At 44.3% G+C, this 23,687-nt stretch overlaps 1 protein-coding gene across 1 annotated transcript in view; it reads right to left on the bottom strand.

Annotated features, from left to right (window-relative positions):
• Positions 1-23,687, bottom strand: part of kifap3a (kinesin-associated protein 3a) — a 31,741-nt gene that overhangs the window by 3,340 nt on the left and 4,714 nt on the right. The window contains exons 7-19 of the mRNA XM_056414063.1: positions 23,122-23,248; positions 22,908-23,004; positions 21,221-21,399; positions 16,715-16,877; positions 12,629-12,729; positions 10,330-10,438; positions 10,125-10,237; positions 9,824-9,992; positions 7,772-7,897; positions 7,070-7,168; positions 6,349-6,434; positions 4,724-4,913; positions 4,527-4,617 (exon numbers count right to left, since the gene is read on the bottom strand). Of these exons, the coding sequence (XP_056270038.1) occupies positions 4,527-4,617; positions 4,724-4,913; positions 6,349-6,434; positions 7,070-7,168; positions 7,772-7,897; positions 9,824-9,992; positions 10,125-10,237; positions 10,330-10,438; positions 12,629-12,729; positions 16,715-16,877; positions 21,221-21,399; positions 22,908-23,004; positions 23,122-23,248 (1,650 nt within the window). The remainder of the gene's footprint in view (positions 1-4,526; positions 4,618-4,723; positions 4,914-6,348; positions 6,435-7,069; positions 7,169-7,771; positions 7,898-9,823; positions 9,993-10,124; positions 10,238-10,329; positions 10,439-12,628; positions 12,730-16,714; positions 16,878-21,220; positions 21,400-22,907; positions 23,005-23,121; positions 23,249-23,687) is intronic.

Here is a 23,687-nt window from a genome sequence, read left to right on the forward strand (position 1 = left end):
CCCCACTCTCTCTCCTCCACCCCCCCCACCCACACACACACACACACAAAACCACCACCATCTCTTCTCTCCCTCCTCTCTGGGCAGAAATATGTCTTTTTCCTCTCCGCACGCTACGGCTGTCAGGGGGGATTTGAGAGCCTGGCTAAAGGAGGCTGGAGGAACACTGGAGCTCTGAGTCACACCCGCCGCCCGCATGTCTGCCTGTGTCTATGGCTGACCGACTGGTCACGCCCCCGCCCGGACTTCCACGATCTGTTCACAACCCGTACGAGTTCCTGCAGTTCGGAACAGGACAGCTTTGATGGGGAAAGGCGATATAAACACTATACGCCGCATACGAGATGTCGATCGGAGGATGATCGGAAATACTGTCGAACCCCGAGTCGTTAACCTCCACCGCGATTGCTAATCATACATTTATGTCATGAGTTTTGAAGATGTGGCCTCACGCCCTGAGAACTTAAGGCCAAGCTTCTCTTGTCCCAGGTTGTGTACGTCTACAGGTTCTGACCAGTTGAAGCACCGCGTGGCTCTTCCTCCTCAGATGGTTTTAGTTCAGTATTTTAAGAATCATCCGATTATTAGGACAGAATAGATTGAAAGCATTAATTCTGTGCACTTTAAGTGTGTTTTTCACAATCTGTCAGATTTATCTGGCAGCCTGACTGACGTGACAAATCCTGAACAAATGTATTCAAACTTAAAATGCAAACATTGACTCAAGATACTTTGACTTTGTTTGCATGTAGAAATTCAGTTAGAGTAAAAAAACAGAAGTTAAATAGACATAAACATCATTCGACTGCCAATAAATTACAGGCATGTGATGTTTTTGATGGCGTACACGTGCTGCATCTCCTCAAAACAACAGTGATAATATGTTGCTAACATTAGTCAGTTGAAAAAAAAAATTGTGTTTCTACTATTCTACGTATTTTGAGTGTTTGTCAGTTGAAGACAGCGGTTCCAGAGCTAATGATTTATTACAGATTATATCAGCAATGAAACTTAACAAACATAATAAAACCCTGTAGTTAATTTGTTAAAAGAGAAGGCTCAAGAGCTGAGTGGCACTGAAGAGTTGATGGAATGATTCAAACCTTTCTATAGAAACACCGCCTCTCATCTAGAGCTGCACATCAAACCGTAACTCAGGTGTCGACCTAAAAGCTCCCGTCACAGCCAGAAGTTAAACACGCTGTAGCTGAGCAAATATAATTCATCCAGCCGGGTGAGTGATGCTCTTTATCACACTTTGAAAACAATCTTTTTTTTTAAGCCCGGCAGGTCCGGACCCCCGGAAACGGCGGCCGATAACGCCGCTGATATTTCTCATGATGAAACATGCAAATCAACCTGTCTGCCCCTGTCTGTGTGTTGTGACACGCCAGCAGAATGAGGGTGGTTGGGGCTCCCTGAAACAAGGGGCCCGGTGTTCCTACAGTATGCCAGTTTGGGCCCCAGAGGAGCGGCTGCAGGAGGCGGCGGGGACACGTCCCATCCCGCAGAGAACATTCCTCGGTAGTGAACAGGAAAAGGAATCAGGCCTTTCCCCCCCCCCTCCTTTGGCGTAACCCTTTGCCCCCCCACCACCCCTTTACGTCTGTCTCTTCCAGGGCCCCTGCTTTGATCTCACCCTGCTGTCACTACTCAGGTTACAGCTAACCCCCCCGCCACCTCCATATCTCCACGTCTCACCTGGTGGCGGCGGCGTTCGGCCTCTCCTTTTTCCCTTCATGTATTTGGTACCTCGCTTCTCTCCCCGGCGCCCCGCCACATCCTGACGGCCCCTCAAAGCGCTCAATGAGCCTCCTGTTGGCGAGTTCACAGTCGCACACTGTCCGTCTCCCACGACTCTCCCTCTCCATTGGACACAGCGCTCGTTAACCGATTTGAAGACAATCAACAAATCCGGCCATCTTGTACAGTAAATAAATAATGTACACAGATAACATTCAACTCAAAAGTCCCCGGGTTCATGTCATCTCGTCTCTGTCTCCCTTCACTGCATGTTTTGTTTCTATATTATCAACAGTCCAATTAAAAAAAATATTAAAAAGATTCTGTAATTAAATTAAACTTTTTAAATAAACTGTACTGTAACTTCACTAAATTACCATCAATAAAAACAACACAAATATAAGATGTATAAATGCATATATATATATATATATATACTGTCATATATATATATACATCTCAAACAACACATATACAACACAAATATAAGATATATATATATATAATATATGTATATATGTATATATACAGTATATATACATCTTAAACAACACATATACAACACAAATATAAGATATATATGTATATATATGTATATATATGTATATATATATATGTATATATACATGTGTATATATTCATACATATATATATATATATCTTATATTTGTGTTGTTTTAATTGATGATAATTTAGTAAAGTTACAGTACAGTTTACTTTTAAAAGTTTGATATAATTGCAGAATCTTTTGGTTTTATTGTTATTTGATTATTAATATCGTCATCAATATATCCAGACTGATATTGGAGAGATAAAAACAATCTCAATCATAAAATCCCATTTCATGATTTGCTTCGGAAAACAAATCCTGAACTGTTTCTTCATTTACCGATAATCCTTATCGCATATCGATGGTATACAAGCTCTTTCTGATGTTCATACAAATAACTGTGATTGCACAATACCACTTCCATTTGAAAGAAGAAGAAAAAAGGCCCCCATTCACACCATGTTTCACACATAGTTTAAAATAAGCGGCGGTGCTGGCTTTGATTATTATGTTAACCTGGATCACTCAAGAGTACAGCGGCCAAATTAAAACAGTCTCACGGACGCCGATTCCCCCGGCGCTTTCAGTATATTTAAAAGGTATCGGTTACAAAGCTGAGTGAGAGAGAGAGTGACAGAAGGAGAGAAGAAACAGACAATAAAGAAATGAGTGAAGGGGAGTCCGATTGGGATTTCTCTCTCGTTGGACTGACGGTGTCGTGGATCCGGCCGCTCTCGGTCCGCCTCTCAACAACAGCCAAATTAAACATTCCTGCCGCCGAGGGGAGAGAGAGAAAGACACGAGCATTGTCGCACGCGAGGAGAAGTTTGATAATAAACAAGACAACGTACTCACAATAAACTCTCTATTTCCTCAACTATTCATCATCTCAGCGGCGTATCGAATTAGCCGCCGCTCGATATTTGGGAGCAGAAACGGACGCGCGGTCCATCTCAGTGATAACAGAGCGGATTTTTTGGGGATTTCCCAGGCATTCAGTTTCATGTTTCGCTGTGGAATGTCAGCGGCGTATTGGGACTAAAGTAGCTGATATATTGGAGCCACAGAGGAATGAGAGAGAGAGGGAGAGAGGGAGAGAGAGAGAGAGAGTCAGCGAAAAACATGGAGAGAGACGGACGGCCGGAGAGTGTTTGTTCTCAAAGCTGGAGCACTGCTGTTCAGGGTGGAGCGCTGCCTTCTGGGATTGGTGAGGCCTGTTGACTCAGGCCCGGCCTGGTTCAATAACACAGATCAGCGAATAGTGATTGAGAGAAAACAATACGAGAGGGCAGAGCGCTGGCTGGCGGACGAGCCGACTGAAGGTAAACACTCGCAGTTTAGTGTTTCGTCTCTGAGACAGCCGGGGCGCTTTTGGACAAAGACAACCTGCCCTGCCGACTGATTTTTTCCCCCGATAACTGGGCTCAGAACTGCATCCAGTGCTATGTTCGCTAAATCTCCATCTTCCAAGGCTCACAAATGTCTTCTTTCTTTTTCATTAGCAAAGGACAACGTAAAAAACATGCAGGGAGCAGGATTCTCCTCTTTTTTTTGGGGACTGTAAATCAGAGAAAGAAGAAAGCCTCTCCAACATCACTCGTGCCGGTTACATGTTTTTGGCATTGCATATGTTTTGTATTGGCCCAGTATTTAGATTTTTATATTCAACTATGTATAGCAACTGACGCACAGAAGTCTTGATTTGTGATATCGGGTGATACAAATGAATTGAATCACGACCACACCTCCGTTTGAACTCCTGTTCTCTTTCTGATTGGTCGGGGGAAACTTGTGCACTCGCGTGCTGTCGTGTCTCCACGTCAACATGCTTATTACTATACTCCACGATCATGCTCCATCAATCTGGATATCGCTTTCTCGACAGGCTCAAAGACTTAGCAGATGGATTTAATAATAGTTTAAGGGATGGAATTCCGGCTAAGACCACATGTATCCTCATCACACAGTACTGCTCCTTTTTTTCTTTTCTTCTTCTGACAAATGAAGTACACAACCGACAAAGACTGCTTGACAAGACGGGTGTTGTTTGGCCAGAACCAAACTGGCACTTAATGTAAACAAAACTAAACGCGTGTAAAAGCAGAATGAGTTATATTTCAATTCATCCACTTAAAAAAATGTCGACGCCAGACGATTTGAAATGATCACGATTCTCTAACGGGATTTTAAAAAACTCGATTCGGTCTGAATGAAGTGCTGCTGAGCTCCATACCTGCTCATGTATCCAGTCTGTCCCAGCTCTCCGTCCTGGATGTCGGTGTAGAACTCGGGACTGATGGCCCCGTCCGCTGAGATGACCCCGTCTGGATGAAACGACACAAACAACGCTCGTTATGAGCGGAGCTCAGCGTCGACGTCGGTCCTCTCGTCCCACCCTCGAGATGCCAAAAGGCCGCTGGGCGTCCGGACCGTCGCTGTAGAACAGATCGGGTCTCTCCAGGATGTCTCTGTCCCCGATGAAGGGTTCCCCGTCCTCCCCGTACAGGAATGGCTGTCCCGCCTCATCCATCGGTCGGTTCTCCACCATATCCAGCCACTGACAATTGTACAAGCGGAACTTCTCATTCTGGATCTTCTTTCCCAACTCCTCGTCATATTCCTGAAGCCATGTTGGAGGGCAGAGGGGTTTGAGTGGAGAGAGACAAAAAACAACAACAACAGGGGCCCGGTTATTTTGGTTATAAATGTTTCCTATTCATTTGTATTTTGAGCACTTGACCCTCTATTTTATAATTGTTGTTCAATGTCACACGACTGCTGACTGAAGGAATCTTCTGTTCTGGAAATAAACCTTCCTTTTTTTAAACGCCTTTTTCTTTTGCGGCGTTTACTGATTCATTGGAACGAGAGTTCTTTTGACTCCGTATTTCTGGTACTATTTTTCGGGGACTACAAGATCAACAGCTTCAAGTCATGTGACTGTGATGTTTGCGTGCGCAGCTCGGGCGGAAGACGACTGCAGAGCTCCGTTTTCTTTTTCTCCGCGGGGGGCCGAGAAGGGCCAGCGATAAAAGAGATTAATCATTCAGATGCAAAGCAGAGGGCCGTGGACACCGACAGCCGGGCCCCCGGACTCAAACGGGCCTATTGACCGTCGCCCAAAACCCCCACCCGCAGGGGACAGCGACACATTTTGTCGGCGCGCTGATACATCACAGGTTTTCACTGAGCAAATATGCTCTTTTATTTGCTTAATGTGACTAATCAGTTGTTAGCATGAGCTCATCGCAGCAGGGGGGGGGGTGGGGGGGAGAGAGAATATTCCTCTGGAAACGTGGCCAAGCCCTGAATACATCACATTGAATTAAGCCTCTGTCCCACTTGGAGCATCTACAAAGTTCCCACTCCCTGTGTGTGTGAGTGTGTGTGTGTGTGTGTGTGTATATGAGTGTGTGTAGAGCAGGGCCACAATGATCAAAGACGATCATCCCAGGACTGCACAGTTATGGCGTGTGCTGCCAAAAGGATCCCAGCCGAGCAGTAATGATTGTGTGTGTGTGTGTGTGTGTGTGTCTACAGGTCTGCTTTCTCTCTCACCTCTGCTGTCCAGCCGCTGACACACTCCAGAGCCCACTGGCTGCCTTTCATGTGTTTCCCAGCTTAATAGGTCTCACTGATAATTTCAATGAAACACTTCCTTTGCCCCGCTACACTGCCTGGCTGTAATCTACAGCTAATTACGCTGATCTGAGGTCTGGCAGCGATCACGCACTGACTGGGAGCTGACCACACCTGTCAGTCACGAGGTGATTCAGGAGTTCATCAGTTTGTTAATCGCTGATGTCAAATGTGGCACATCAGGGGAGGGCGAGAGTGTTTGACTGGAAAAGGTCAAAACGTTTCATGTTTCATGTTTGGAAAAGAGCTGCAGAGGACAAAATACTGGAAGACCGGTTTGAATATCTTACATTTCAGTCCATGCCTTCCATCTTGTCTTTTTTTCTTCTTCTTCTTTCCTCTCTGTATAAATTATACTGTATAAAAATAACTTTTCTTAAGTCTTGCAACCTGGGAGATGAGTAGTATTTACTCACGGCGATGATGTCCAGCGTGTTGTTGCAGACTTTGCGGATCTCGGCGTTGTTGTCGTGCATCAGGTCCATGAGGTACGCAGGCGCTTCTGAGATTAGGACTCAAGGAAAAAAACATCTCATCCTTTCTGGGACCTTTCACACGCTGAATCAATTACTTTGTCTGTCCCTAATCAACCGCAGGAGGAACAATGGGGATGTGGTGGTTCTGTGGGAAGGACCAAACCGCTCCCACTCTGTCATTTGAAGACAAAGGAGACCGGAGACAGGTGCCCTGCGGCTGAAGGAACCGCTGTCTCCATATCCTGTGATGAAGTGAACACCTTCCTCCCACAGCAGTGCCTAAAATCAGATATTCCTGTTATATTCTTCACAAACATCAAAGATCGATCAGAACGTGCTGACAGGGCGCATATTTGTAATTTGACACAAGCCGCCATCGACCACAACTGTGTACAATTACGGGCAGTTTAAAATACCCAGAGGGTTAAAAAGAAAAGAAAAAAAGAGAGGTTAAAAGAGGTTGCTATGGAGATGCAGATGGGACCAAACAGTTAAGATACAGGGCAGTACAAGGAGTAATCCTGGAGAGCACCAGAGAGTAACATACAGCCAGTGTACATGACTGTGGTGGAAGACACCCATAACAGTCTAATAGATGGCTCACGTCTCTAAACATGCATTTCATCTAACGGGACCGAGAGGTCTACGATACAAAGGATACGAGTGTCCTTGACGATGACGTCCCTGGTGGCTTCGTGAAACACCATCTGGTAGAAGACGAAGATGATCTGACACACAAACTCATCGTCCTCCTGTTGGGCTGCGATGGAAACAAGAACAAAGAGCAACTTAACCCCCGTCGTAAATAACATGTCAACATTGTTTTCTTTTTTGTTGTCGTTATGTGCCTTGCACACGGTGGCACCGCCCAGGTCAGCATCAATGTGACAAAGACTTTCATTTCAGGGTCGTGGAACATGAAGCCACATGTCACAGATTGTATTTGCAAAATTACACATATATTTATTGTTGTAATTAACATGATTTAATGAATATATATATTGTTTTCTAACTAAAAAAGTAATCTTTTTGGAGTTTACTGAGGCCGCAATATGATGATGTGATTGTTCACATTTCTTCTCAATAAGACGTTTTATCACTATTAATTATTAATTAAGACCAGTTATGGTGGTTTATTTAAAAGGTAAGCCTTTGTAGGTGGATAGAAGATCCCAGCTTCCAAAGGAACTTGCCTACAATTTATTATTGGAAGACTTGGAAGACACTGATTAAAAAAAGAAGCTGAATATCTGTGTCGAAGAAGGCGAAATATTCTGACTTAAAAAAAAAAAGTGAAATAAAAGAGAACGTCACGGTACATTTCATAATGCTTTGGGAAGCTGTTGTAGGATTTGGTTCTTACCGTTAAGCAGCTCAATAAGAGCTGGAATGATACCAGACTTTGCCAACATGGCTGCACACGAGTCGTCCATGGACACGGTGCCGATCATGATCACCACCTCCAGAATGAGGTCATCCTCAGCAGAACCTGACATCAGGGAAAAGTGCAAGTTAAGTGGATGACCGGCTGAGGAACCTCACGGATCCTCTGAAACATCTGGCCTCCAATGTGCAGTGCTGAGCCAGGAGGAAACACTGTGTCAGAACACCAAGGTCTAGAACAATATGCCTGGGGAATAAAAGGTTATAAATAAAATGTCTGTTTTCCATTTGTGCCTGAGAACATCTATTTACTCTTAAAGGATCACAAGAGGCTAATTTTCAGATCAATAAATGCCCCATGGTGGTGGAAATTACTGAGGATCTCTCAGATCTCTTGGTGACATCATTCAATTCTCAGACTGTTGGAAATATAAAAAAATGTGGCCATAGCACCTGTAGAGTTGTAATGGTTTTTATATATACTTGCACATGAAAATAAGAAAGTCTATGGTTTTAAATTATTACAAAAGAAAGCTAGGATAATCAATAAAGGATATTATGAAGAATATTCCAAAGAATGTATGATGAAAACATAGTAGAAAGTCACTGTCACTGAAAGTATGATTATTATATTATTCTTGTAACTGTACTACTTACTGTAAGATGTGTTATGCTTATTATAACTATGGCATGACGTGAGTATGAATGAAATGCATTGACTTTGGGAGGCGTAGTCAGAATGGGAGTTTCTACTAGAGATCGTTATAACAGCTGTTTTAACCAGAAGCAGACATTTTATTTTGAAAACTCTTATTGTGAAGGAATGTATATGAAGTATGTTAGTGGGAGTAGCATTATTGTGTAGTAGACCCGCCTCCTGTAAGGGTTAGCCAATAGCATCCTGTGAAATTTAAGGGTCTATGCATGTGACCAAGATACTAACCAATGATTGTCTCTCAGCCCGGTGAAAGGATGCCTTCACTACCGTAGGAGTTGTAAGGCACGTCACATGTCCTCGTGTCTAAATACGATAGACAGTCTGGGACAGATATATATGCTTTGTGATCCTTATTCTTTGATTAAATACCTTATATTATAACTTTCTGAATCCGCAACTTTTTCCAGCACTAGGACCCGGCAGATCTTTTTTTGAACTCAACACACACAATATTAAAACTCATTATATGCTAATAAAAAAGTAGTCCCAGTTAAAGAAGGCCCCAACAATGATGCAATTTAAATAATGACGCAGCACGCTACATATTGACACACAGTCCGCAGCAACACCTCTCGACCCAACCCGTGTCCCAGATCAGGTCTTCATGATGATGTTTAGGGTTAAATAAAAATAACTATTATAAATATTATACATTCATGTTACGTTCTAACTTTCCTGTCGTCGTTTATCATTTCTTATCGTACAATGAATAATAAACTTAAATATCTCGCACAGGACTTTTAGTTCTGCCTCAATAAAGACAGAAACTGAGGGTGAAGAGGTCACTGGGCATCAAAGGTAAAGATTAGGCCCAGAGACCCAGATGAGGGTCCTCTGTCCTCATATCATCCATGTGACCAGTGACCCTTCGCTGATAGTGTGATGCAAGGGGGGGGGGGGGGGGGGTGTAGTTAGAGGTTAAGACAGGGCACGGGAGAGAGACCTGGCTTCTGGTTTTGAAGGGAGATAGATGAGAGAACCGGGGAAGGTTCTCCTTGTGCGCAGGTTACTGCAAGAGTGGCTTTCAAAGATATCACGAAAAATGTCTCAGGGGGGGAGGGGCAGCTGAGGAAGACCACAGAGGTCCATGTAATCTTCACACACACACACACACACACACACACACACACACACTCTCTTACACACACGCATACTCTCTCTCTCAGTCATTCACTCTCACTCACACACTCTCTCTCTCACACACACACACACATACACACTCTCTCTCTCACACACACGCACTCTCTTTCTCTCTCTCTTTCATTCTCTCTCACACACACACACACGCACACACACACACACACACACACACACCTGGTTTGAGTCTCTCTTTCAGGTAGGGCACCAGGTTGTACTCCTCGAGGACCAGCGCCCAGTCCAGGTCGGCGATGGTCAGATTGGCCAGCGTGCCCAGACACTCGATCACAAACTCCTCCGCCTCCTCCTCCTCACTGATCTGGGATGCCAGGTCACCGACGTGTTCCTACACGCAGACAGACAAACCGAGATCAGTGAGAGTTTTTAAACACGGGCCGATATAGACGCCATTCCCCCCCCATTGACATTGATTTAACATTTAAGAACACAGGATGAGTTTAAAAGACAAAGTACTGACCAGGAAGAGGCTCTTGGTGGGTCCGCTATGCTGAGAAAGGTTTCTGATCATCTTCGTCACCAGAACATCCTTCAGCTTCACAGCACGCTTCATCAGCATCTTCAGGCCGTTGCCTGGGGCAACAAGGTGGAAAAGATCATTTTAGAACGTAACAACATTAGAGTGGGATCAAATGTTGAGTTTATCCGTTCTTTGGAGCTCCGACCTTCACAGATGACCTTGGCGTTGCTCTTGTTGGCAGCCAGGTTGATGCAGAGCGAGATGAGCTCAACGTCCATCTTCTTCTCCCCACAGTCAAACACCATCTTCATCAGCTGTCAATCACAGGTACCACGTCAATCGCAGGTGCCCCATGTCGGTTAACTTCTTAATCGATTCATCATTGAGATTCAGGACAAACACACACAGTCACAGAGTAGAATACACGGCTATATATCCGCGTTGCAGTATTTATTTTCTGATGCAGGCTAAACAGGAGCAGAGGGTAGACGCTGAGTGACGTGTCTTCATGTTGTGTGTTTCTGGTAATGACACGTCATTTTGTTAATTGAATGTTGGGATTGAGCCCTGCGGAGGAAAGGAGGGCGAGGAAAATAAATCAGTTTACTTTCTTTAAAAAAAAATACATTTTTGACTTCAAGAGAGAAAGACAGTGATTGGAGATAAAGGCAAGCGTCAGTCCTGACGTCTCAAACACCCACCACCACCTCCCTCTGTCCGTCCGTCTGGCTCTCCTGCACTGATTTAACATTAAACAGGAAAAGCTTTGAGAAGAGGAGGGGCGGGGAGTGGGGGCAGAGGTGCACTGCTTCCCTGTGAGGAGTCAGGAGTCAAAGAAAGGCTGGGCCGGGCCTGGGTTAGGTATCACATACCAGGGGCCCCGGACCCCAAATCAGCCCCGTCTAGACTCTCTGGCACCTGCCTCTGCTTATTTACCACAGACAGCCACCGGAGCCCAACGCCACGCTGCAGTCCAACCAACACAGTCTCCCGCCTCCTCCCCCTCCACTCCTCTCCTCCCTCACCCCTGGCATCCCTGCTCTGGAAACCCCACATCCAGCACCAAACGGTGACCCCATTAAAAGCTGGAGAAGGGGAAAGGGGCAGGTCAGCTACTGGCCTGGGAAAGTGATAAAAGGGTCTTAGAAGTACAAACTAGGGACACAAATGTGGGAAATGGGGTGAGGCAGTTTGTTAAGGATGGAGGGGACATGTAAATATGATATGGGCCCCAAAATATAATTTAAATAACAGACTGAAACTGAGACTATATGGGACTCAAAGTTGGCTTAATTGGAAAAAATAACATTTGCAAAGTGTGAACGTGACGCTCGGTGATGGAGTTTGTGGAAACATCTGCATGCACACATCAACACTTAAACAAAGGGGAAACGATTAAATCTCGTCTTCGTAGTCCAAAACAACAACTGTTGATCGCAGTAAACATCTGGTGAGCAAAGAAATCACAAAGAAAAAGAAAACGCACGCAAATGTACATTTTTAAATGATATCGTCTTTCCTTCACACTCTACATACTTATGGGGGCAGGTACTTTGAAAAATAAATTGAAAAAAATGTAATTACTAAAATTACTTCTTTTAACCCTATTAAATTTTTTTTAACGTAGTTAGAATCAGCCTTAAAACACACGCGGAATATGTGTGCAACTGTAGAATGCAACTCCTCGTGTTATTAATTAACCCGAAAGTGAGTCGTCTTCTTGATTAATCAAACGTCCTCTGACCTCGATTGAGGAGGCATGCGACATGTTGTATGTTTTCAAAAACACAAGACTATTGGATTTTGATACATCCCGATTAGTGGGACAAAGGGTAGAAGAGGGTAGCGAGGGGAGAGTGAGCGGGCCTCGGGCGGGGTCAGAGGTCACATCCTGGTCATGCTGCTCGCCAGCCTCCTTTCTACCGCGCGACCGAGCCCGGGGTTCAGATCTGCTGCCGGCGTGACCTTCTGAACAAACAGCCGACTCCTCCGGCCACATCTGGCCGGCATTTACACCCAATCCCAACAAACAAACACAACGCACATTTGAGCGAATCGCCGACGATGAGAGGAGCGACTGACCGGGTCAACTCAATCAGGAGGAAGTGGATTTCTGATCGAAAAGTTGAAAGAAGCAAGCCCGAGGCGGGGGAGGGTTTGAAATAAGGCGGCAAACGTAATTTCCAGAATCACAAAATTCCGGTCTCTGCGATGTGCGTCCCAGTTCAGTCGCGGTAATTAAGATTTGAATGTGTAGAGAAGATACAGTAAAGCAGAGAGGATTTCTTTTAGGAAAGAGAAAGAAAAGAAGGAAAAACAAGAGATGTCATCACAGCGAGAGCGAAGACTGAGCAGCAGTCCTCTGGTGGTTTATGGTTCCAGATGTGGCGTGCGTCCCTCCCCTCCCTGCTCCGTTTCTCATGCATTAACTCCCGGGTGCCGTTGGCTGCCGATGCCAATGTGTCTGTCTTGGTCTGCTGCCGGCGTACATTGGCCAGCCTTACCTGCGGTATGCAGCCTGTGTCGGCAAACATGGACTTGAATCTGTCGTCCATGCTGATGTGGTACAGAATGCACATGCAGAGCTGTCTCTGGGCCTCGTCAGCTGCAACATAAACAGGAGGAGGAGGGAAGTCAATGGATGAATGACTGGTTGTGCCGTAACGCTTCGGGGGATGCCAATGACCACATCTAGGAGAGTGGTGTGTTTTTTGAAAGTATTAATGAGCTGAATGGCCTTTTTAACAGCGATGCCTGTTGAAGGTCAAATGGCATCGGGTGCAGAATCAGCGTCAGCCGACTGCTGTTTCTCAGTGTCGCGTCTCCCGGGAAGCTCTTTGGAGGAAAAACAACATCGAAATCTTGAATGTGGGACTGAAAAAGGCGAGCTTTCCATGCTACATCAATGGCCCGCAAAAAAATCTAGATATTTTCAAACAGACCTTTTTTGTGCAGCTTTTGATGTATCCAGATTTCTGTCCCAACACAATGAATGTGAATGGAATTGTTGTGCTATTCACAGCATTTGGAGATTAGTCTGACAATATCATATACTTCAACAAAATTCCATGTGCAAACCAACAGTGAATGTGTCTACTAACAAGTGATATATCTTCTTCCTCTGTGCCATAGGTGAACAAAAATATTGAAAAGGTATGAATGGGTCACACTGTTGCACTGGATCACATGTTAACACAAACACTGTCGTTTATTTTGACTTACATCCACATACACTGTCCTGCTCTGTGGAGTAATCCCTAAATGTACCCTTGAGTAAGTTTTTTTTCCATTTTTTTAATGAAGTTATATAATTGTGAAATGTTTCCAAAGATTACATCTTCAGTAGGAACCAATGAGATTGGAGCTGAGAGCCACAGACAGGAAGCCAGACAGTAATGAGAGACTGACTAACATGCCGTTGGTTCCGCTCGGCACATTTGTTGACAATAAGAAACGTGTAAAATGAGGCCAGTCTTGAAATAAAGAATTACATTCTTTTTTACAGAAACAGTAACCCAGTTACTAGTCGGGATACTCCACAGACCTCATTGTGGACAGTTTACACGGGGACTTTTTCTACGGTGCAAAGCCGTTCCAATGAAAACTGTCGACAGATAGGTCTGTGCATTATCCGGGTCACAGTTTGTGGAAAGACACGTTCATGCTGAATTCTTTCTAAAGCTGCATTCATAATTTGTGTGCAACTTAGAGACAGTCGAACAGGCTGAAAAGCTCAAAAAGCTTTTGACCTCCATGGCATTGTGGTCTACCCAGAGATCATATAGAGCCAGATCTCTCTCACCTGGACATGTAAACTGAAAACTATCTGCTTGGATAGATGCTGCCAGAGGTTATGAAACAAAATATGTGTCTTTTTTTGTAATTAGGGTGAACTGACCCTTTAGTTTATGTCCCAATAAAACGAGTACATTCCCAGTCACGACACTTTTTTGAGCTTATCAAGCCTCGGGAGCAGCATGGAGGAGATAAAGACAGAATGGATTGAGTGTTAGACTGTCAGTGAGCCCCGGACCTTTATGAGTTTGACCTCTGACCAGAGCTGGGGGGCTGGAGGCCTGGAGGAGGAGCCAGCCAGGGGGGATTAATAGAGTTCAGACCAGAGTTTGACCCGGGGAACTTTTCATTAAGAGAAGTGTTAAGAGAGAGGCTCCTCACTGGACCAGAACCACCGACAGACCTCCTGTGACGCCCAGCAGCCTCAAAATCCCCCAACCAGGTCCAGTTAAAACTGGTCCCAGCCGTGTTCGGTCACTGGCCGGACTGGGGAGCCTTATCGCTCGAGTATTAGATCCAGATGTGCTCAGTGAAGCCCGGGAATCACAGGAGGGAGAGACGCCTTCTAACTTTAATTGGCAAAACAGGAGGAAGCATCAATTTGACTGCCTTTAATAAGTTAAAGCTACGCCGCTCGCTGCTCTGGACCTTCCAGCGCAGCGAGCGATTGGCCAGAACATGTGCTTCTCATTAGCGATCCTTTACCTCAACCAATACCTTGAAATGCACATGAAAACAACCAAGCGTGCACACACGCAAACACACACACCGGTGCACACATGCACAGGCAATAAGCTCCTGCAGACCTCGCAGACTCCCTCACTTTACTGGTAGGAACATGGAGGATCCTTTATGGGGGACGAGAGAGATCCCATTAAATGTTCAAAACCCTGGTGGGTTTGGGGCAAGAAAGAGGAGAAAAAAAAATAAAAGGGAGCTGTTAAGAATGAACTAGACTGTTCAGGGGCAGTTAGTGGGCAGGCTAAACTCCAATTACACCCCAGCCTGATTTAAAACCGCCTAACCTTCGTAAAAATTACACCCGCACACATTAAGAGGCGTCTGGGTTTGCTTTGCCGACAGCACCGCGCCGCTGTTATTGTATTTTCTGGATAAATAAGCAAGCTGGGTTTGGTCTTCGGAGACATCATGCGCCACTTAACAGGGTAAAATGCTTTTAAGAGGTCCCCACCCCCGCTCAAGTACCCTAGTTTGTTTTTGCAATGTAATGCCAGTCAACATGCTGTTGGGGTGAGAGGCAGTGCTGGAAATGAGGCTGCAACAAATTAATGTCTTTTATTATTTATACATCGGAGCCTTTATTTTTTTGGAGAAACAGATTATTTATATTTGTATCTATAAAATGTCCAAGGTGATATTTTTCAATTATTGGTTTTATGCGTCCAACAGGCCAAACCCAAAGACTAAATTAAAGAGACAAAAAGGCAACATGTTTCAGGAGCTGAAACCAGGGAATGTAGACTTCACTTTTATTCTGATGAGGGACTTTAGGGAGAATAGAGAAACACATATTTCTGTGTTGTTCTTTTGGACACACAGGTGCGGACAGTGCTTTTGGTCCCTGCCCACAGTCCACAGTGGCAATGTGTTCAGAGGTGGATGTGTCCTAAAGTCTAAATGGACTTGGGCAAATGGCTGAATGTACATCCCGCTGACCCTCGCAATGGGTCAAAGAGGTTATTGTCAGTTTCCAGTGACATCTTCAAATGTCTTGTTTTGCTCGACCGAAACCAAAAATGTACTGTGAAGTAAAAAAATAAGTGCTCACGTTGAAAGCAGACAATGTTTGGCATTTTTGCTCGATGCACGATTTGAACAATTAACAGATATTCAAAATGATCGACTTCTGATCGACTCGCCGGGTAACGCGAAACGGAAATAAAGAAAAAGAAAGAATGTGCAGCTGACAAAGATGGATCTTCTACTTCCTGTTGAGTTCAGGTGGTGGTGGGATGGATCGAGTCGAAGGTGATGATGACAACGGGAGACCCCCCCACACACACACACACACACTTTCATCTTATCATCAGGAGTCATGACCTCGGGTCAGGTCTGGAAGGAGAGAGTGGAGGCTGACAGGCCCCGCCCCCCTCGCCGTCTTCTCTCTTTCGAGATAAAACCTCGAGAGTCCTCACGCAGGGTGCGTCAATTGAGAAGAGGAGAGTCGGCACGTGAAAGCGGATGATTGATGACACGGCGGCTCGCATGCAGAGCGCATTAAACACATGCGCAAACATACAAATACGGGCAAACTCAACGGTGTCAAGACTGTGAGCAGGCGTAATATTTCAGTGTTAACTTATATTATGTGTGCGCCTCGCTTCCTGTACGAGCAACCTCCCCCGTGCCAAAAAAACAGCCCTCTCTAAATCTCTGAAGACCTCTCCACCTCTCCGGCCCGCTCCTGCAAAAACAACATTAGTGCAGAGGCTCTGGCATGTTATTCTAACAAATATATTATATTAATTATGCGGCGTTACCCGAGCCCCCCCCCCCCTGAGAGGCTTCAAAAGGCCCGTCAGAGATGCCTTCCGACCGTGTCACACAACCTCGCGGAGGAGACGGCGCACCGTTCGCACGCTCTCGGGAAGTCGCCGCTCTAATGGTCACTGGAGGGTTTCTCGAGGCCCGGGTGCTGCGGAAAAGCTGCACCTGCACGCCTCAGTTACGACAACTTCAAAGGCTCCATCGGCGGATGACACATGTCTGAATACAACCTCGGTCATAAAGACACAGCGAGCCGTTATAAACACATCAGCACGCAGTCGGATTACCGAGCAGTGAGGAGACTTTGGGAAGGAGTCCAGCGTGGACCATCTGGCCGCGCAGCGACGTGTCGAAGGAGAGGTTGAGCAGGAGGCGCAGGTTGGTGCTCAGGAGCTCCTCGTGATCGCAGGGAACCAGCCGAGACAGCTTCTCCACGGCGAACGTCTCCGCCTGCAGACAACAGACAAAAGTACAAACGTCCAGTTTCTACTTCCGAAGCACACGGACATCTGTAATATTACAACAACAACAACAAATCCAGCTCTACAACATAACCTCACTTAACACGATGCCACGTGGTACATGATGGTAGTATTCTGCATGACGACTACTTGCACTATCAGAACAATCGCACACATCTACCTTATTTTACTTGGTGACATTTTTTATTCCTCGTGTATTTTTATCTTGTATATCGTTTATCCTTTTGTATTTTGATCTTGAACTTTGTGGCTGTGGGCCTTCAAACTAAATGTTGTTGTTTAACAACAATGACAATAAAAACTTTTACTTTGGCTTCTGACAGCACAGTACATTTAGCTGATGCTACTTCTGTACTTTTAGATTTTATTTCATTTCATTTATTTATTTATTTGTACAGGGACCGTACACTAATCAACCCATGGGTAAATGTGTTAACATTAGCGAAGGCTAAATTTCAGCTTTGGTCCCTGTGGCCAGATGTTACAGCCTTCACTAAAAGAGAAAGAGGTTAACACAGTAACATAATAAAAAAGCAATGATGATGAACTTTGAATGTAGTAGGAGTATTTTTGAATTGTGTAAAAGTACTTCCAATACATAGTCTATATATGTACAACACAGGTGTCACGTGATTCACAATATATTAGATTGTAATTGATGGCAACTAATTTAATTTTTCCATTTTTTAAAGACATAAGCAGAAATTAAATAATCAGACTAAACTGTAATGATTACTTTCTGTACTGGATTACATTATTTGTCAGTTTACACTGCACCATGCTACCACTCTGATAAACCCTCCTGGATGTAAATACTGGGATTTTTCATAATAATAATAAACGCTAACTCTGAATCGTCTCCGACATGATAGTTACTTAACGTCTTCATAAATCACTAAGATTTGCCTTTTACATTTTTCTTAAAGTCCCGGGGTCCAGCTCGGAGAAGGTTCATATGACCTACAGGCAGGTGGAGGTGTTGAGCTGATGACGCGGAGCACAAACTCACGCCTTTAGGGGGGTCGCCGATGTGCCAGTGTGTGCCCCAGCGTGGCAGCGTTCCGGACTACGAGCCGCCACTCAGAGTGTCAGAGTGACGGAGCGGCGCTCGTCAGTCCGGTGCTGCCTGTTCACGTGTCGGCCTCCCCCTCGCCTGTGGTCTCCCCCCGCAGCCAGATATCAGGGTGACGCAACCTGCTCCCAGTTAAAAAAGCCACTCGCTGCTACTGTGTGCAAAACCAGCTCCAGTCGCACCATCACAAACCAGACCACAAGCAGCATAATCAACTGCAGCCCGTGTCAATTACTACTGACATTCCCCTTTCATTAGTGACAGGGGGGAACAATATCAGACTGAGTTGAAATCTTATGTTTCTCTATCTTTTTTTTTTTTTTCACTGAGTAAATAAAACCTGACGACACACAGCATCATTAAGTGATTATGTCTTCTTCTTTTTTTATATATATATTTTTTAATCAATTAAACACCCATGTCCTTAAATGTAATCCTTTTCCCTTGTGTAAACCGATATACTCAACCAAGTCAGAGTGTTGAAACCACTATTTTTCCTGCTGGACACATGCCTGAGTGGGTCTAAACTCCCTGAAGGCTTCGTTAATCTGAATCAAAGATACACTGAAGGGGAACAAGGAGATAAAACCAGTTCCTAACAGGGTCTGGTTTTGATAAAGAACCACAAACTGAGTGAGATTGGAACCAGGTGGGGTTGGATTAGGGGAAAGTCGGCGCCTGTACGCGCGCTGTTGGACACGTGGCCAAAAACGGACCTTCTAAGCATTTATTAAATTGAAAGTTGATAAGCTGGCGTGTCTACAGCGGAGGAGCCATTTGTCAACATGACTTCGGGAGTGTTTCACAGAACAAATGAAGAAGGATTGTTTCCTCGAAATTTTCACTGATGGAGTTTAAATATCTTTAAAACAACCATGTTAAAGAGCACATTAATTAGAGATGTAATTTAGGAGATTGACGACACCAGTTGAAAATTTAAAACAACACACAGACGCCACAGATTTTAAACAATAGATAGTTTGGCGGAGCTTCTCCAACAAACACTTCTTTAAATCTAAAAGGTGTTCACGCAAGAATGGTTTTACATACAACTTCATTGCAGGATTATTTTCTTATTACCTTCGCATTCTGAGAATGCGGAAAGGTTATGTTTTGATCGCTGTGTATTTATTTATTTGTATGTGTGTTATTCGCATAATTCAAAAAGTATTAAACCGAATCGCATGAAATTTGGTGGGATGATTGTAGGGCTGCAACAACGAATCGATAAAATCGATAAAAATCGATTATTAAAATAGTTGGCAACGAATTTCATTATCGATTCGTTGTGTCGCGCGATTACTACGGTGCTCAATAAGTCACGGAGTATAAAAAAAGTTGAGTTGAGCGCAGAGCGGCGCAGGGGAAACTAGAGCGGAGTGGAGGGAGAGCAGAGAGCATAATGCTGCGTTGTTAGAGCCAATCAGCGCTGAGCTGCTCCTCTGTTGATGAATCTAATTGGCTGCTGCTGCTCACGTGGTGCTGGATGCGGAAGTCATTCACGTAGTCGGAGACATTCACGGAGCTGAGTGCGCCTACGGGTGACGTCATGACCCCAGACACCAGGGCGCTACATGTCACGACGTGTGTGGCATTTCCACAAGAGTATAACGTAGAAAACGTGTTTTTTTATTCCGTGGCGGATGGCGGAACATATTTTTCCATGGAGAAAGGCAACGGAGATAAGCCACGACTCGCCGTGTGCGCTGCGCTGCGCGTGCAGACAACATTTGACGGAGCGGAACAGCGCGTGCGCTCTGATCGCTCTTTTAATGAAGTATCGATACTAAAAATATGATAAATCACATCGTTTTTAACGCACTGGTACTTTGTTAGTATCGCTACACCGTGCAGCGTGACGGCAGCAGATGTAGCGGACTAACATTCAAGCTAACCTAACTTCCCAAACGCTGTGGACATCTGAACGCTGATTGGCCGAGACGCGACACGTCCATCAAAGATGTTTTATTGCGAAGAGCACCACTTCACATTTTTTCCGCGTCTCACTGCAATCTCAACGGCAGCGGGCCAGGTGAAAAAAATAATAAATCGGAACGCGTCTCTGGTATTGTTCAGGGGGCCAAATGGGGACCACTGCTCAGGAGAGGAAAGCTGTCAGTCTGTTTGTGACGGTTCATCCACATGCTGACCAGTGAACAGGTTCATCACCATGGTGACCAGTGAACAGGTTCATCCACATGCTGACCAGTGGGTCTCCAGGACCTTTCCATGACTTTAAACCAAATTTCCATGATTAAACATTTTGTGAAAACTCTGTCTACGTGACAACGTGAGAAGATGTAGTATTTAAACTAACAATGAGAATTCCAAAGCATACTGTATATATACAGTGTAAATTAAAATTGGAATAAATCATATTTGCATTACTTTTCCAAATATTTTGGGATTTTATTTTTTTCAATTACTTTTCTAGGCCTGCTAATAGCCATTTAAAAATTCCATGACTTTTCCAGGTTTTCCATGACCGTACGGACCCTGTTTTGAATAAAGGGTTGAAAATTAAAGTTTTTTTGTTTTTTTATCCGATTAATCGATTAATCGATAGAATAATCAACCGATTAATCGATTATCAAAATAATCGTTAGTTGCAGCCCTAGATGATTGTTTATTATCCGGGGACCATTTGATTCGATTTTGTGATCGATCGGGTCAAAGGTCAAGGTCATGAAAAGGTACCAAAAAAGGCTGCGGCGAAGGTATGCCCGTTCTAGTTTTCCTTCACAAATCCACGATTAGTGTCATATTTGCCATTTCTTAAAATCAGATTTAAAAAACTTGATGAATTTGTTTTGCTTTGTAATACTTTCCACCTTAATTATCTGCAGAGTTCGTGAGATTAAGTGTTAATTTGTGATATTGGGCAGTATAAATAAAATTGATTTGACAAGTGCATCGTCTAGACGTGGGTGACATGGAGAGGTAGAGCTCTGAGGGAACTCAGGCTGCATGACGAACATGGGGAAGCCATCATGCATGTTAGAACCATTGCACGGTGCCTCTCAACAGTATCCATCACCGTTGCTGTTCTTCCCATTTTGTTGCATTACAACCTTGAATTTAAGTCGATTGTTTTTTGAATTTCATGTCGTGGACGTAAAATTTTAATAAAATGTGGTGGAATGAAAAAGGAGGGTTCGAACCTCAGCCAGGCCTTGTGTACATCAGCGCTTCAGTAAAGATGCAAGAATAAAGAGGAGAGGGGGTTTGACCTGTCTCACCATGTCATTCTTGTTTTCGAGGAAGATGGAGAGCTTCTTGAGGAAGGAGACCACCACCACCAGCAGCTTCTCGTCGTCCCGGTCCAGGATCTTCACCAGCGTGTGGACGATGTTTTTGTTCCTCATCTTCAGCTCTGTGCGGGGGTCTTCAGCCAGGTTCAGCAGCAGACACAGAGCAACTACGGGGTCGAACACGCCAGAGACATAAGGACACACGTTCTTTCTGGAGCTCCCCTTTAGCTGTTGTTTTGGCTTCATGCAAGTCATTTATGATTCAGTGGAGCTGTTCTTGTTTCTTTTGGAGCAAAGAGACGTGTAAATTATCTTAATAATAATGTACACTTTATTGATCCCACGCATTTGACCCATTCTTAGTTATGAAGGAGCAGTGGGCTGCAGTAAAGTGCCTGGGGAGCAACTGGGGGTTCAGTGTCTTGCTCAAGGACACTTCGACATGCAACTAACGGGGAGAGCGGGGATCGAACCGGGTACCTTATGGTTGCGGGACGACCACTGTCCCACCATGAGCTACAGCCGAATGAATCACCTTATTACCTTCGCATTGAAAATGCGGAAGGTTATGTTTTGATCGCCGTGTATTTATTTATTTATTTGTATGCGTGTTATTCGCAAAACTCAAAAAGTATTGAACCGAATCTCATGAAATTTGGTGGGATGATTGGTTATTATCCGGGGACCATTTGATTAGATTTTGGGATCAATCGGGTCAAAGGTCAAGGTCATGGAAAGGTCAAAATCTTATTTTTACCATAGCACGATACATTTTTGTCCAATTGGCATGCAACTAATGCCAAAATGTTCATAATTCAATGCCCAATCTTGTGATATGCGAAGGTATGCACTCTACCGAGTGCCCGTTCTAGTTGTTTAGTGTGTAAAAACCACAGAGCACAGTTCAATTTCAGATGTTTTGTCTGAACAAGGATCTGAACCTCAAAGATATTTAGATTCAAATGATTAAGACTAAAGCAGCAACGCCTCTCATTGGAGACGAATAACTTCTCCAATAACTGCTTAACAAATCTAATTTGTTGTTCATTCTATCAATTTCAGTCAGTATTTCTGATACAATCCTGGCAAGTTTATACGTTATGCCTAAATGTTTTAATTCGGAAGTACCGGTACTGTATTTATTGCAGCTACAAGAAGCTAACTTAAGCTTTCTGCGTAATTACATTTAACATACAATATTCTAGATGTCAGACGCACAACTTTGTTCAAATATTCTCAAAATTCAGCCAAACGTATCTGATATGTCTGGATACTTTATCAATTGGCCACCTGGCTTTTTATTTTTATTTTTCATCTTATGTTAAAAAAAAAAAAAAACATCATCCTTGTGTGGTGATTTCCACAGGATTATACATTTGTGTATTTTCTTTTGTAGAGTAGTGTTTTCATCATAACAAACTGTAGGTGCTATTCCACTGCGGATGTTCTGTGGGGCAACATTTTTGTTAATAAAAAAAAAAATCTAAAAAAAAGAAAAATTGGCCACCTGGCATCACTGAGTGGCTGGTAGAGCTTAAACAAAAAGGACTTGGAGGCGCAGTAAGCAGACTGCGGGTTTAAAGGAGGACTACGCTGACCCTCACGTGATAACAGCCTGGTGGACACTGCAGGCCAGGCCTGGCGTCATCATGGGGTAAAAGGTTTCCACGGTTACCTCTGAGGAGCTGCTCCTGCTTGGTCAGAAGGCTCTGGTACTTTCTGAAAGACTTCTCATGTTCCTTCCTCAGATTTGGGTTCTCAGAGAATTCTTCATGTGAGACCAGTCAAGGAAATCAAATTGACACAGAAAACATCACAACTGAACCGCGATAACCGAACTGCCGTAAGTATTAGAATGTCCAGTTGCATGACTCTCAGGAAAAAAGGATATAGGCCTTCCTCTTCTTCTGCAGTTCGTCTTGCCAGAGGTCGTACCTCTTCAGCTCATGCTCGATGATATTCATACAAAGGGCCCCAATCTTGAAATGTGTGACATGGCCATGGAACTGGGAGAAACTAGATGAGAAAAGAAGAGGCAGAGGCAAAGAGAGAGAGAGAGAGAAAAAGACTTCCATTTATCCAAAAGTGTCAGGGATTCCAGCTGGGAGCTGTCATTAAAATGACCCAATCCGTCACCCCTAAAGTAGTTTACAAAGTAAACTGTCAAAGTCAAAACACATTCAGTCAAACAGTATGTCCTGGTCCGACGTATAATCAGTGCGACTTGAACCGTTTCACAATCCAAACAGCATAACATGGAGATGGACCTGAGCCAAGAGCGACGATCGGTTTTCAGACGTTCGCGTCCTCTCGCTGCCTAAATCAGCTCTGACAGACGTTTATGTATTATTCTAGCGAGGGCTAATTTTAGGGTTTCCTAACCCCCAGTTGGAGAGTGAAACTTCAGTACTAGGTACGCTGCCAAAGGTGGATGACTACTGTAAGTAAGAGGGAG

The sequence above is a fragment of the Pseudoliparis swirei genome, chromosome 5, assembly GCF_029220125.1.
Source record: "Pseudoliparis swirei isolate HS2019 ecotype Mariana Trench chromosome 5, NWPU_hadal_v1, whole genome shotgun sequence".
Taxonomy (NCBI): Eukaryota; Metazoa; Chordata; class Actinopteri; order Perciformes; family Liparidae; genus Pseudoliparis; species Pseudoliparis swirei.